General features: G+C 60.8%; 3 protein-coding genes across 3 annotated transcripts; 2 read left to right on the forward strand and 1 right to left on the reverse strand.

The window, feature by feature from the left end:
* The first annotated feature begins 571 nt into the window (after positions 1-571).
* On the forward strand, positions 572-2,213 carry SLAMF8 (SLAM family member 8). The gene is made up of 5 exons (XM_026111553.2): positions 572-694; positions 791-1,108; positions 1,475-1,780; positions 1,874-1,990; positions 2,069-2,213. The coding sequence occupies exons 1-5, from the start codon at positions 655-657 to the stop codon at positions 2,113-2,115; spliced, it is 828 nt and encodes a 275-aa protein (XP_025967338.2). The 5' UTR covers positions 572-654; the 3' UTR covers positions 2,116-2,213.
* Positions 2,214-6,090: 3,877 nt separating this feature from the next.
* Positions 6,091-9,288, reverse strand: LOC135323913 (NACHT, LRR and PYD domains-containing protein 12-like). Its single transcript, XM_064499033.1, has one exon. The coding sequence runs from the start codon at positions 9,161-9,163 to the stop codon at positions 7,664-7,666; it is 1,500 nt and encodes a 499-aa protein (XP_064355103.1). The 5' UTR covers positions 9,164-9,288; the 3' UTR covers positions 6,091-7,663.
* Positions 9,289-10,746: 1,458 nt separating this feature from the next.
* On the forward strand, positions 10,747-13,798 carry CFAP126 (cilia and flagella associated protein 126). Its single transcript, XM_026111540.2, has 4 exons — positions 10,747-10,826; positions 11,331-11,411; positions 11,613-11,789; positions 12,778-13,798. The coding sequence occupies exons 1-4, from the start codon at positions 10,800-10,802 to the stop codon at positions 13,489-13,491; spliced, it is 999 nt and encodes a 332-aa protein (XP_025967325.2). The 5' UTR covers positions 10,747-10,799; the 3' UTR covers positions 13,492-13,798.
* The last annotated feature ends 1,418 nt before the right edge of the window (positions 13,799-15,216 follow it).

Raw genomic sequence — 15,216 nt, forward strand, 5'->3', positions numbered from 1 at the left:
GCATGGCATTGCATGGCATAGCCCAAAATGGCTGGGGATGGCACGGCACAGTGAGGCTGGGCATGGTGCAAATGGGCACGGCACGGTTGGGCACGGCACGGCACGAAATGGCTGGGCATGGCACGGCATGGTTCGGCACGGCACGAAACAGCTGGGCATGGCACAGTGCAGCTGGGCATGGCGCAAATGGGCACGGCATGGCACCGATGGGCACAGCTGGACACGGCACAGCTGGGCACGGTTGGGCTGGGCACCACATGGTACAGCTGGGCATGGCTGGGGACAGCATGGCATTGCATGGCATAGCCCGAAATGGCTGGGCATGGCACAGTGAGGCTGGGCATGGTGCAAATGGGCATGGCACATCACAGTGGGACACAGCTCAGCACAGCACATCTGGCCACAGCACATCTGGCCAAGGCACAGCGCAGCCAGCTTGGGCACAGCGCGGCCGTGCACGTCGCGGCCAGGCCCGGCCGGGCGCCCTGGGCCACGACGGCCACGCGAGGGCTCCCCGGCACCGGGGCGAGCGTTGCGGGTGGCTTCCGCCCGGGGCCGCGGTTTGGGGCGATGACTCAAAGCTCGCCGCTGGGAGCCGGGGGATTTCCTGCGGCAGCCGCCGGCCGCCCCAGCCCGGGCACCGCTCGCGGCGACATGCTGCCCTGCCTGGCGCTGACGCTCCTCCTGCACCACGGTAAGGCCAGCACGGTGCCGGGGACAGGGGACACAGGGGCTGCAGAGGGCACAAGAGGATGCCAGGGTGCCCGGGAGTCACCGTGTCCCCTCGCAGCTGCAGCCCGGTCCCCCGTGCCGGTGGCCGGTGAGGTTGGCCGAGCCGTGCTGCTGGCCGCCGACGCCGGCCCGGGCTTCCAGCGCCGAGACGTCATCTGGAGGTGGCTGGCGACCCACGAAGAGCTGGTGGCCACCTACTTCCGCGGCTCAGCGGAGACGCTGTACCAGTCGCGCTTCCAGGGCCGCAGCCGGCTCCACGCCAACCTCAGCCTGGAGATCCTGCGCCTCGAGCTGGGCGACAGCGGCACCTTCTCAGCGCTGCTGGTGGACGCGCTGGGCCGGACGGAGACACGGGCGCTCCGGCTCACCGTGCACGGTACGGCGGCGGGTCGAGGGGGTGGCGGGAGCTGGGGGGGGCTCGGGGAGAGGATAACCTGCAAGTGCACGTGCAAACACGCATGCATGTGTGTGTATGCATGCACCCCATGCAAACATGCATGCACACGTGCATGCATGCGACTCACAAACATGCATGCACCCACATGAACATGCATGCCCACGTGCTTGCATGCACCCTGATGTGCATGCACACCCATGCATGCACCCATGCATGCACCCATGCACCCATGCACGTGCATGCATGCACTAGCACGCATGCACTAGCACGCATGCACATAGGCATGCACCGGCGTGGGGGACACTCCGCCTGCCGCCACTCAGCCACGGCGTCCCCCGTGTGCAGAACCGGTGACAGAGGTGACCGTGGAGGTTTTCATGCCCAGCCGGCACTGGGCCGGCTCCGGGGAGCCCTGCGAGGCCTTTCTGAGCTGCACGGTGGCCAGTGGCACTGCAGTCACCTACAGTTGGGTCCGCGGCGCCGGCCAGGCGCCCGGCACCGACAGCCGCGTGCTCGGGGAGGCCGGGCAGGTGCTGCGGGTCCTCCTGTCCCCGGCTGAGCGCCACGTCACCTACACCTGTACGGTGGCCAACGCCGTGAGCCGGGCCACCGCCACCTCCGTCCTGCCCTGGGAGCACTGCCGCCGCACAGGTAGGGCACCTGGCACCCAGCACCCGGCACCCGGCACCCAGCACCCGCTGCGGGCGCCGCCGCCGGCACCCACCCGCTCGCGTCCCCGCACAGGGCTGGCCGAGGCCGCGTGCCGCTACGGGGAGGTCCTGCTCTTCGCCACCCCTCTCCTGGTCCTCGCCACCGCGGCCGCCGTGCTCGCCGCCACCATGGCCTGCGCCCGCCGCCCTGGTAGGTGCCTCCCGCCCGCCGGCACCCATGGGTGCTGCTGGGCTGCGGCGGCGCGATGACTGCCATCCGTCTCTGCAGGGAAGCCACCGGCCACCAGCGCCAACACCGAGCCCGCTGCCGCCTAGGACGCCGGCCGAAAGAGGGGGAAAAGCACTTTCCGTATTGCCGAACGGTGGGAGCATCCGGGAACGACAGAAAAATAAAAGGAAAATCTGGAGCTGCCACCTCTCCCTGCAAACGTGACTGCGTTTTCCAGCAGCGCCCGCGAGCCGCAGCGCGTCCCAGCACCCGGGGGGGGGGCAATCGCTGCCCAAAGCTGCGGGCAGCACCCAGTGCAGGCACTGCCCACACCGGCGATGCTGGTGCAGATATCGCTTTCTGCAAGTGTCACCCCGGGGAGGAGCTGCCCTGGGCACATGTTGCTCCTTGCAGGCATCGTCCCTGCAGGGATTGCCCCATGCAGGAATTGCCCCATGCAGGGATTGCCCCATGCAGGGATTGCCCCATGCAGGAATTGCCCCATGCAGGGATTTCCCTGTGCAGGAATTGCCCCATGCAGGAATTGCCCCGTGCAGGAATTGCCCCGTGCAGGGATTTCCCTGTGCAGGAATTGCCCCATGCAGGAATTGCCCCATGCAGGGATTTCCCTGTGCAGGAATTGCCCCATGCAGGAATTGCCCCATGCAGGAATTGCCCCATGCGGCAGCGCTGAGCTTGGGAGCTGGTACCACTGCCCCGGCCGCTAACGGGTGCTGGGGGCACCCGGCACGTCCCCGTCCCCTTCCCAGGGCCACGGCCTCCCGGGTGCTGCCTGGCAGCCTCGCCGGCCAGCGTCCCTGCATCCTCGCCATCCCCTCGTCCTGCTCGGTCCCCTGCTCTCGCGCCAGCCCCGCGTGCTCCTCTCCTCCGCCCACGCCAGACGCCTTTTCTCCTGGCTATTCCCCAAACCGGGCGGCCACGGGGATTTCCAGGCGGCTCTTCCCGGAAAGCAGCAGCCGGGCTCGGACCCGGCCGGCAGCGGAGTCCTGCCTCCCCCCGCGGATGCTCTTGCACAACGGCGTCTCCGGCCGCGGCCGAGGAAAAGGCCAAGGGAGGCGGTGAAGGGGGTTTGCAGGCAAATCTTGCACCGAGGGGCTGCTGCCGCTTAAATTGAGCTGGTCCAGGCAAACCGAGCGGCCCCGCAGCGCCGGGCACCCACCGGTTTCGCACCGGGAAGCAAGAGCGAAAGCAGAACCGGCAGCCCATGAAAAGGGGAAGACACCCAAAAGCAGAGGATTTTACCCCGGGCTTGGATGGGGATGTGCTGAAAAGCCACGTGCGTAACCACAGCTCCCGCTGGCCGGAGAAACGGAAAGGGTTCGTTTCCCGTTTTGAGGGATTTGGGCGGGTTTTAGCCTCCCACGGCTCCTTCATGTCATCTCCTTCCCGGCGCAGGAACGATTCCCACCCATGCGTGAAACAAAACTGCTCTTTAATTCGACCACGGGAGCGCTGAGCAGGGTGGCAAGTCCCCAGCGCAGCCCGACCGAGGGTCCCCAGCCACCACGGTCCCCCCAGCCGGGTCCCATGCGAGTGGCACCCGGGCTCCTGCACCCCCCAAAAAGCAAAGGGTGCAGAGGCCGCACGTGGCTCAGTGCATGCGGCCGGGCTGCGGTGAGGGCGCAGCTTCCCCTTCCTCCGGTGACAGAGCTCAGCGACGTCGTCTCGCTCGGCGGGATGAGGAAGAGGAGGGAGACGGGGCAGGCGGCTATCAAAGAGGCTGCCTGCAGGACAGCAATAAGGAGACGGCTCTTGCGTCATGGAGATGGCACCGGCGCGTAAACACGAGCCCTGGGCCAGGGCAAGGCTTCCCGGCCTCTGCCACCCCTTTTGGGCTGCAATCAAAGTCATTATGTCTTGCATGGGATCTGCTTCCTTATCTGGGTGTCACTGCTCCGGGCGGACACCAGGGATCTTCCATGAGCCGCATCTCGGCGTCCTTCCTCCCCTCGGGAAGGTCTGGACACAGCGAGGCTGCCTGAGCACGCGGCCACCGCTCCCTTGCCAGTCCCGTCCCTCAGCGTCCCACCATGCCACCAAGCCAAAACGGCAGCTGCTGTCACCCCAAGAAGGACACAGGACACGGGCTGGCAGCAGAAAGGGACCAAGCAGGTGAGCGACCTGCTGCCACTCATCAGAGCCGCCCCGTTAACGAGCTTCTCGTCGTCTGAGCCTCTCGCCCGTGCACGCGTTACAACGTGCAGCTCCGGGCTCGCTGCGGCGGACGCGAGCTCGTGTCACCCGAGCTTCCCGAGCAGAGCACCGGCGAGCGACCGTCAGAAAACCATCTTCAGACCTTCTCTCTGCAGGGTCTTCAGCTGCCGCTCCACTGCGGGGACGAAGCCATTCAAGCCCAGCCTGCAAGAGAGAGGAGGGGAGGCGGTGGGACTCGGACCCCGGTATCCCAGATCCGGGCGAGCTCATCCTCGCGGAGCGCCGGAGAATTTCACTCTCACTGCAGGGACAGGCGCGGAGGCCCTGGAGAACGAGGGTGACACTTTGTGGGGTGACTTCGGAGCCCTGAGACCTGCTGTCACACGCAACAGCGGCGGGTCCATCGCCTCCCGAGCAGAGCTCGTCCCCGCGCTGTCTCGGCAGCACCCTCTGGTGTGCACCGTGCCACCGACGGCTCCGCGAGCTTGGCCACCACACCAGGGTAACATAGACACCATCATTTTTTCCCACATTTACCATTTTCCAGCGTTTACTTATCTGCTTCTGCAGCATTGTTTCCAGCAGGTGCTTAAGGAAAGTGTTTAGGAACAGGGCACATACGTGGCAATCGCCCCAACATCACCCTTCCTGCCTGCAGCAACCTGCAGTATGGGGATTTTCCGAACCGGGAGCGAAGGCTGGGACGTGACGGTCCTGGGGAACTGAGCAGGAACAGGTTTGTGCTTCAGGGCGAGCTGCATCGCTCTCCAGGCACCGCCACGGAGGCAGGTGTGGGGTCTGCGGCCCAAAACCAAATCCCATCGAGGGGCTTCGGCCTAAACTGTGGATCTGGTGCCACAGGAGAAGCCCTGGGGTATCTAAGTTGACTGCTCAGGGCTGGCAGGGAAGACACAAGACCTGTGTCCTGGAGCAGTGGCTGAGGATGCCAACTTTTGGCTGAAAGTAACTCTTTCCAATACTGCCAGACCTGAGGAAAGCCCTGAGTGACCAGCTCAGAGGGACATACCTATTTTGGGACAGTCACTTTAGGCCAGTAGCCCCCGGATGAAGGTGACCCCACCAAGGCAATTAGCCGGAACGGTGAGGTGTGCAGTGCAGACCCACACGTGCACAACAGATCCCGCTGTGCGTGGACGAACGGAGCGTGCGAGCTTACCGGAGCTCAGTGAGGCTGGGACATCTCTGGATGAGGATCTTCATGTCAGCAGCGCATCGGTCAGTGAAAATATTCCCAGACAGATTCAGATGCCGGAGGCTGGAGTTCTTGGCAAGAGCGGATGAGGGTTGTTTACAAGAGCCATCTGAGAGACTACAGCTGTGGAGCCTGCAACGGACCCAACATGGGGGGGAACCTGTTAGCATCTACCCACCATCCCTCCTCGCAGGGCCACAGCACTGACCTCCTCGCTGGCCTCGCTGGCCTCCCGCCCACCCATCGCTGCTCCCGGACCAAAGCCCTGGGTCTGATCATCCAGCTGCACATGAGCTTCCTGCAGGCAGCAGCTGCTCTGATGAAAAATCTTCCCCCACCAAGGCAAAAGAGTGGGTAGAAGGATGTTTTGCTTCTTTCATTCTGTCCCTGAAAGAGAGCACTATGTAATGGGACCCTTAGGAGGTCCCTCTGTCCTGCTGTGGATACTTCTGGCTCATTATCTTCTGCTCAGATGAGAAATAAATTTTTGTGTCTGAAAAGTTTGGACCATTGAGAACTACGGAGCATCGGACAGCTTTAACCACCAAACGGCCACTGCAGAGGGGCAGCACTCCCCTTGGCTCCAGGCACCATCTACGTCATGTTATCATCAGCGGCTGCCTCCAACCTTGGGCTCCAGCTCAGGGGACACCACAGACGGCAGTGCCGATGGTCCCCTCCAGCTTCCTGGAGGTGAATTTCCCTTTCTGCTCAGTGACGGGCACGTAACACAAGATGGGACACAGATATGAGCCGGAGATCCACACCAACATGAGATGTGGCCATGTGCCCATGGTCATCTGGGTGACGCTCACCCTAATTTCTGTATCGTGCACTCTGGACTCTCCAGCGCTCCTAACAAGTGGGAAGGGCCCTCGTCCCGCAGCTTGTTCCTCCTGAGGTCAAGCCTCAACAGGGTTTTGTTCTCTTTCAGGGCAAAGGCCAGACCTTCACAGCACAGTTCGGTGAAGGCGTTCTCCTCGAGGCTAACAGGCATGGAGACAAGGATAGGAAGGCGCTGATGAGAATGAGGAGGTCAGAACAGCACAAAGGGCAGAAAACAGGAAAGCTAGAAAGAGAGATACTACAAGGGATGAGGACAAAAAAAGGACTGGTGACAGCTCAGATGAGGCAGGGCAGGAATGAGACACTGGTGAGAGGCTACAGACCAGTTATCTTAAGAGAGGTGAAAAAGAAGAACAGAAGGGATGGCACAGAGGGCTACAGGTGAGAGACAGATAGGAGCCACAGCACAAACTGGGAGAGAAAGAGATCTCTGCAAGGTCTTTGCTGGATGGCCTGGATGCCGCCGTGCATGGCCATGCCTGCGTGGGGCTGCTGCGAGAGGCCAAAGAAAAGGCAAGGGACCAGCAGCCCGAAGAAATGCAGCTCGTGGCAAGGGGATGCAGCTGGCTGCAGCCCCAGGTGGACCAGAGGTACCTCCGGCTCTCCAGGCGACAGTCCGGCTTCATTAGGGCAGCGCAGATGTCCTTCATCGCAGTATCCTTTAGATCATTTTGAATGAGACTGTGGAAGTTGAAGAAGAAAACCTAAGCCTGGAAAGCAGGGCTAGGCCCACGAGGGCCTCCACAGCAAGTGATCTAGCAACCAGCAGGATTAAGGAATAAGATCTGCAGCTTTTACGCAATTCTACACTCAGATCCCTCCATTCCTCCATTCCTCATTCCTTCTTTCTGCTCCCGAGCCATCATCCCCACGCCGCTCACAGCACAGCCTGCCTCCTCCTGACCTCCTCCAAGCTCTCCTCTGAACCGCATTTCTCCCAGATGCTGAAATGCCTCTCTCCCCAGATGAGGTGCTCCACAGCAGCACCGCAGCACAGCTTTAGGGATGAAGGCAGGTTGGGACAAGGCTTATGGTGAGATCCTTGTAGCTCCTCATCATAAAAGCTCTCCCGTGAAGGCAGTATCCCATCCCTCTTCCTCAGCTACTTTCTCACCTCAGCTTTCGGATTTTGTGCAGCTCAGCACCAAGCTTCTCCAGGCCTTCATCCTGGATGTAGCAAGAATCCAGGATCAGGCGCTCCATCTTGTTGCAGCAATTCAAGACATAAGCGAGGACCACACAATCCACAGGCATGAGGTACAGCTCTGAAAAGTCCATGCAAAGCGTCTTGGCCAACCACATCAAACACAAGCTGGCTGTTCCGGGATTCAAAGAGCAAACTGAATACATTTATCAGCTTCCTGTTCTCTTTGGGCTCTTTCCCACTCTGCAGTTTCTTGTAGTCGATCTTGCTTAGCCACTCAATAACATGAAAACTTGCCCAGGTATCTCTCCAGTGGAGCTCTGGTTGCGGGATGGGAAAGACCACTCAGGAAACGAGAGAAGATTTCATAGTTGCCTTCGTTACAAGACCTGGCATTGTCCAATACACATTTTAAGTTGGTTTCCTGGTAATCAAGATAATGTACCAGAGCAGAGAAAAACTCCTGGAGGGTGAGGTGAAAGAAGGAGTAGGTCACTTCGCACGGCTCCCAGCAATTGGGGTTCTCCACCAGGAAGGCAGTAAGGAACGGAGAGTTCTGCACACCGAAAGCCTCTAAATAGTTGTCATCGAAGACGAGAAGGCGGTTAGCACGGCCGTAGTCAGCCAGCCACCCCAAACGAGCCAGAATACCTCGGATGTCCTCCCACGCCGGCCGTGCCTGGCTGTGGCTGGTCATGATGTGGGTGAGGTAGCTCACAAGGAGCTGGGTCATCGTCTTGGGCACGGGCTGCGGCTTCCCAGCGACAGCCGCGAAGCAGGGCTGCAGCGCGGTGCACGTGATCCAGCAGTACGACGGGTTGTAGCACAGCGTGTACAGAACCTGACTGTCCCGCACGTACGCCAAGGCCTCCCTTGAGGTTTTGTCATCTCCGAAGAAACTGGTGAAGTATCTCTCCCGTTCCCTGGAGAGGAATCCCACGATGCTGGCCACCGTGTGGAAAACTCCGGCCTCCAGACTGGCCAGCTTGCTGGGGCGACTGGTCAGCAGCACGGAGCATCCCTTGAGCAGCGTCTGCTTCAGCAGGCTGGCAACGATCACGCCGACGGGCTTCACGTCCCTCGGCTTTGTGCACAGGCCCTGAGACCCACTTCTGCTTAGCATCAAGTCACTCCTACTCTCATCCAAGCCATCAAAGATGAAAAGCAGCTTCTCAGGGTCCTGCAGGATCCTGTTCAGTGTATCCTTGAGGTCTGGGTAGGTTTTACAGAGCAGAGATTCGAGGCTCATCTTTTCCTCGCTCAATTCCCGGAACTTGAAGAAGAAAACGAAGGTGAACTTCTGGTAGTGTCTCCCCCTCGCCCAGTCGAAGACAAATTTCTGCACCAGCGTTGTTTTGCCCACGCCAGCTACTCCGCTCAGCATCACCAGGAGAGGCACCCCGTGAGACCGGGCGCACCAGCGAAAGAGGCGGTCGGGAGTGATGCGCTCCAGCTCCACCACGGTTTCCTTGCGGAGACGATATTCGTGCATCTCCCCCGCGGCCTCCAGCACCTCGTGTTCCTGGAGGACCGGCTTCCTGAAGTGACAGTCAGAGACCACCTTCAGCTCCACGTAGCGGCTGGAAATGGGGAAACTCTGATGCCCCTTGGAGTGCCCTGGGAAAGCGTCTTCTGCGAGCTTCTCCGTCAGTGCGCAAAGGGTTTCTCGGTGCTTTTTCTGGCAAACTGCAATGAGGACACGGGATGAGATGGACACAGCACAAACCCCTGTCCTCCATCCCCTCTGTCTCCCTTTGCACTTCCATCTCTTCTGCATCGCCCATGGCTTCTTTTCTGTTCATTTGCGTTCAGAGATAATGAAAAGGGGCCTTGGAATGGACATTTTCTTCCAGTTCAGCCTCTCAGTCCAGAAACACCTGGGTTTGGACTGGTCTGATCGACTCTTTTAGCATGTTGTTCTTCACTCTCATTTCTCCATTAAAATGGGAAACGGCAGCTGAGCGGGGATGTGCACCGAGGCTCAGGCAGGGCACAAACAGAGCCAGGGCCTGGGGAATGCCATGTGCTGAGAACAGCAGCCCACCGACCTGAACCTGTCCTCGAGCCACCTCTCTGCCTCCTCAGCGTGGACAGATGCCTGCCAGACTCAGCTCTGCTGCGTGCTGGCACAATACAGTCTCTGTGCGGCCCAAAGCCCCGTCCTGTCACAGTACCTTGCAGCTCCTGCTCAACGGGATGGCCATATTTATTCAAGAATTGCTCCTTTAACAGACTGTGACCTAAAGAGAGCGAGAGAGAAAGCAAAATGCGTGCTGTTAGCTGGCACAGGACTTTCTGCCGTGTGAATAGCAGCATCGTCTGTGTTACCTATTTAACGAACAAGAATATGGTGATCGTGAAATCCCTTTCCTATTTACGACACCTGAACGTTGTCTCATGTCAGCAGCACAGCAGATCTCAGCGACCCTCGCCAAGAGCTGGCAGAGCCACCGCCGGCAACCTCGCCCCTGCTGCTGCGCGAGCAGAGTGAGGGAGTCATGTCCAAGGTTTCCTCTTCCACACGGAGTCTATTCCTTCCCTGCTGCTACGTCTCCCATTCCCCTTTCCCACCTCTCCTCCGAACCTCGGGGTCTGCTTCATACGCTGCCCCGCTCTGTTCCCAGGCCCCTTCCCAGCCGAGCGACGTGCAGATACCGTTTTGAATGATTTCGTCCAGCATGGCGTGGAGACTGGGGTGAGACGACCTGCTCTGCAGCTCGAAGAGGTCGAGAATGCCCCCATAGCCCCACGGGGACACCGAGGCCGGGAACAACCCCACGGGGACACCAAGGTTGGGAATGGCCCCACGGCCCCACCGAGGCCAGGAACGTCCCCACGGGGACACCAAGGTTGAGAACGGCCCCATGGGGACACCGAGGCCAGGAACAGCCCCATGGGGACACCGAGGCCGGGAATGGCCCCACAGGGACACCGAGGCCAGGAACAGCCCCATGGGGACACCAAGGTCGGGAATGGCCCCACGGGGACACCAAGGCCGGGAATGACCCCACGGGGACACCAAGGCCGGGAATGACCCCACACCGACATCGGCCGCAGCCCCACTCCCAGGCCAGGCCCAGCCCCGGGACACGCCGCGCCTGCGGGCCTGGCCGGGGCTGCGGCACTCACCGCGGGCCGCCGCCATCATCGCCGCCCGTCGCCGCTTTCGGCTTCGGCTTCGGCGGCACCGGCCAGGCCCGGGACAGCGACGGGGAACCGGGCCCCGCCCACGGCCCCGCCCCCGAGGTGAGGCCCCGCCCCCGCTGCATGGCCCCGCCCACGTCCCCGCCCCGCCGCACGGCCCCTGTCCGACCGCCAAGCGGTGCCCTTGGCGCGGCCGTCGGGGTCACGTGGGAGCGCGGTGGGCGGGGCGAGCGGTTGCTAGGAGACGGGCGCACGCATTGTGAGGCGCCATGGCGGCGCGGGCCGGCGCGGGGCAGGTGGGGCGGGAGGCGGCGGCGGGCCGGGCTCACCCCCCTCCCCGCTCTCCTCACGCTGCGGGGCCGCCTGCGACCCGAGCGGCCTGCGGAGCTGGCAGGTAGCCCCGGGCCCGGCATCCCCCCGCCGCCCCGGGACAACCCCCAGCCCGGCCCCCCTCCATGTCCCCCAGGCGCAGCCAGGCCCCCAGGCCCCAGCCCGGCCCCCCTCCACGTCCCCTGGCCTCAGCCCGGCCCCCTCCATGTCTCCCTGGCTCAGCCAGGTCCCCTCCATGTCCCCTGCCCCTTACCCCTGCTTCCTTGCCACCCCCTGAGGGTGGCCCAGTGTATTGGCCTGCTTCCCCCCTCCCTCTGCCAAGCCAGGCCCTGCCACCCCCCCCAAAACCCCTAGTCCCAGCCCACCGCCCCCTTCCCGCCCTGCTCCCCCCATAACCCGGCAGCTTTCCCCTCCCCGCAGGCGTGCGTACACCCGCTCACCCTCCCTGCTCCCCCCATGCTTCCCCTCAGGGCCCCCTGCCACGGGACGGCTACACGCAGATCATCGCCGACGACCGAGGACACCTGCTCCCCTCCGTGCCACGTTCAAAGGTTGGTGTTGGGCCCAGTGCTGTCGGCCCGCTGCACCCCGTGTGGCACCCATGGCGCAGGAGGTGATGAGCCGGAGGCACCCAGCTCGGATGGGCTCTGGAGCCAGGTCTCCTGAGCGAAGCAGCAAAACGTTGGCTGAGTGGGGCAGACGCTTTCCTAAACAGGGCCGTAGCCCCGCTCTGCTCCCCCTTTTCCTTTCAGGCTTCCCCCTGGGGCACCTTTTTGGGGACCTGGGACATGCCCTTGAAAATTCCCCCAGCCAGGCTGACTCTGACCTCCCGTTCGGCCGCCGCGGCGTCGCAGCTCACCAACTGGATCCACGAGTCCGCCGCCCTCACTGGCGCCTGCAACGGCCTCCGACCGGACATCACCGGCAAGGTGGGTGCCGCTTTCCAAGGGACCCAAGGAGCGCAGGACCTCTCTTTGCCAAGCTTTGGCTTGGCCTTATGGATGGGGAGCCCCATCTCTGGGTCCAGCTTCCATGAGCTGATGCAAATAACTGCACCGGGACACTGCATGTGGTCCCCGCGCTGTAGAAGCAGGTGAACACTGGGAGAGGATTTCCAGAGATGAGAACGGCCCGTGAGCAGATTTCAGGGACGTTTGCTATAATCCCATGTCCCTCCTCTTAATATGTAGGTCTGCGCCAGGCCAGGGAAGGGTGGGACAGGGGAGAAGGCAGCGTGGACGTACTGGTTGAGTGCACGTAGAAGATTGCTTCTCCCTGTGCTGCTTCCCTCTCCTCCCACAGGGTGTTTTAGACAGACTCATTCCTCCCACGTCCCCAATTTGCACTCGCTATTAGAGCAGATGTGGTGCACTCAGCGTTGCAGCACTTGCGCTCAGTGCCTGGGCCACCCTCTCCTCTTGCTCTCAGGATTTGGGGTCTCTCTGCCTCACCCTGAATTTGAGGTTGTCCCTCTGCTAGTGGCAGCAGGGCGGCTGGGCTGTCACAGCGGCCACCGTGCCAGCAGGAGGAGCTCGCAAGCCGCTGCTCTCCTGGAGAAAATCATCCTGGAATAGGAACTGCCCTGACGCAGAGGTGTTCCCCACAGCCCCCAGCGCCCCTCTTCAGTTCAAGCTTCTCTTGGGGGAGCTCAGCAGCGTTTCTTCGTTCCTGGGCAGCCTCAGGCAGACCAACCGCTGCCGGTCTGCCGAGGATTCAGTCCTCCCCGTGCTCCCTGCGAGCCTAGCGAGGAGCCCGGCCCTGCAGCAAACCCTGCCCACAGCAGCAGATCTCCTCGGGTCGGTCTGAACCTGCCACAGCGTTCCCACCCTGCCCGTCCTCCCATCCCCTTCCCCCTTCTCTCGCTACCCCCGTCCCCATCTTTGCAACGTGAGTCTATCGCATCTCTCCCTCACGCAGCCCCAAGAGCCTTGGTCAGACACACAGGACACCAGGGAACCTTCCGGAAAGGCCACTCGGACATCTAGCAAGGGCATCCAGATTCCCCAGCTCTCTCCCAAAATGCCACTGGAGGAGGAGCTTGGCCACGAAGCGGGTGCCACGGTCGGGGTGCCGCTCTCTCGCAAGCTTGGCCGCCTGGATGTCCGGCTCAAAGAAGTATCACCGGAGATCCCGGCTTCACGCCAGCCTCACTCCAAGCAGGCCAAGCACAGGGTGGATGTCCCAGCTGAGGTCCCGCTCTCCCGCCAGCCTGCCTTTACAGATCTTAGACTCAGGGATGCCATCTCTCCCGAAATCCCCCCTACTTCACGGGAGGCCAGTCCTCAGCAGGCCACCTCGGCGGAGGTCTCTGCTCCGAGCTGGTCTGGCGCCGTGGAGGCCAAACCCAAGGCGGGTAGTTCACCCACTCTCACGGTGTTGCCTTGCCCTGTGCCAGCGGAGGCCAGTCCCCCAGGAACCACCTCACCTGAGGCGCTGGTGGCCAGCCACGCTCTCCCCAAGGCTGGCTGTGCCTCCAGGACACGCAAGGGCATGGCCAAGAGAGAGAAGAGCGTGTCCCCAGAGCGGGACGGGTGGACGAGGTGCCCGCCGTGCTCCGAGGAAAGAGCGGGACAAACACCCCACTTGGGCCCAAGCACGAGACAAGGGCAAACGCCCCGGCTGCGATTTTGAGCCCTTCTTGCTCTCCCGGCTCCCTCCCCCTGGCTGCAGGCGCTTCCCCTCCCCTGCTGCTCCCTGCGTCTGGCACAAACCAGCCTCCCTTCATCTCGCTGGCAAGTAGGAGGCTCCAGCGGAGCCGCAGGACACGCAGCTTCCCAGCGCCCAGCAGCCAGCAACGCGCTCAACCAAAAACTGCTTTCCCACCTAAGCCTGTGTCCGAGCCTTAGCGATGAAGGAGAGCTGGGTCAAAGGAGCCCAAGCGAGGCAGACAGCACTACACAGCCAGCATTTGTGTTTTCATGGCAACCGGAAAAATAAAAGCAAAAAAAAAAAAAAAAGAATATATCCTCCGTGCTTTGGTTTCAGTAGCTAATGGCCAGCGTCAGGGCTGCAGGGGCCTGTGCGGTGCTTTGGTGTCGGACCCGGGGCAGCCTCAGCTTCCCTTCGCGTGTCCTCACCGGGCTGCAGCACAGCTCATCTAATACTGTCTAACGGTAAAATACATTTACACAATTAACCAGGCTCTTACAGGAGGTGAGGGGGGACAGAGCCAGGTTTGACTTGGTTTTCATCACTGAGAAACTGGTAGAAGCTGGTTCTCCTCGGGCTGTGGGAGCTCCAAGAGCTCCAAGAGCTCCAAGGCAGCGCTTCCATCCCCCTTTACGCGGGAAGCCTGCGTTGCCCAGGCTGGGGCTGTTTGCAGAAGGGAAATAGAGTCTGCGAACGCACAAGAGATGCGGCAAAGTCCAACTTCGTTAGCAGCTGGCATGCACCACAGACTAACTCATTAGCAATCAGAAGCAGCTTCCAAATAAAAGCCATTTCAGCAACTGCAGGAAGTAATTGGTTTAAAGCTAAAATACATTAGTTTTCACCCAGGAGATCTCTCCCGCTGGGGCTTAAAGCTATACTGAAAGCAATTCAGCAGTAAGTTTTCTCTCTCTAACATGATGACAGCAGACAGTTTTTCTTCCTTCCTGATATCTCATCTCTAAGGCTTCGTGTCCCCTCAGGGCTAGGGTGCCTTCTGCTAATTAAAGAAGTGGCAGATTTGTTAGGGCCACTAGGCAGCCAAACGAACTGAGCAACTGGGAGAGAAAGGGGCTTAGATCAGCAGCAGAAGTAAAAGCAGTCGGGTGAAAACAATTCTGTCTGGTGCAACTGATCTCGGGAAGCGTTCATCAGAACAGCTTCCCTCCTGCCACTTGAGGTCTCCATCAAAAGCAGGATGATGAGAGCAGATGTTCCTGATGAAGCTGTCATTCTGCTAGCTGCCAATGTGCACGGGAAGGAGGATCCTTCCTAAAGCAGAGAGCCAAGACTCTCGCTGGGACATAAAAACGGGACAGAGGTCCTGATGAGGAGCATCCTCCTTGCAGAGCTGAGCTGCAGGGGACATTAAAAGTCAGCAAATTTGAGCAAGAAGCTCTTGTGCTGGGTGTTGCACAGGCATTTGTACCACTGCAAGTAAACACAGTCCCAAAGGAAATTCCTCCTTGCTGGGCTGGCAGTATTTCACAGCCAGATCAACCCCACACCCACAAACTCCAAAGGTCACATTATACCTGGCTCTATCAAAAAAAAAAAAAAATACTAACACAGCAAAGACTTTGTTTTTCCATCACTCAGCTTCTCCAGGAAGTTGTGACTCCCTTAATCTCAAAGCAAACCCCCCTTTCTCATCCTATTAGTTAATAACCCTTAGTCAATATTGTGTCAAAGAAGCCCCAAACAGTG

This window comes from Dromaius novaehollandiae, chromosome 29 (genome assembly GCF_036370855.1).
Source record: "Dromaius novaehollandiae isolate bDroNov1 chromosome 29, bDroNov1.hap1, whole genome shotgun sequence".
Classification (NCBI taxonomy): domain Eukaryota; kingdom Metazoa; phylum Chordata; class Aves; order Casuariiformes; family Dromaiidae; genus Dromaius; species Dromaius novaehollandiae.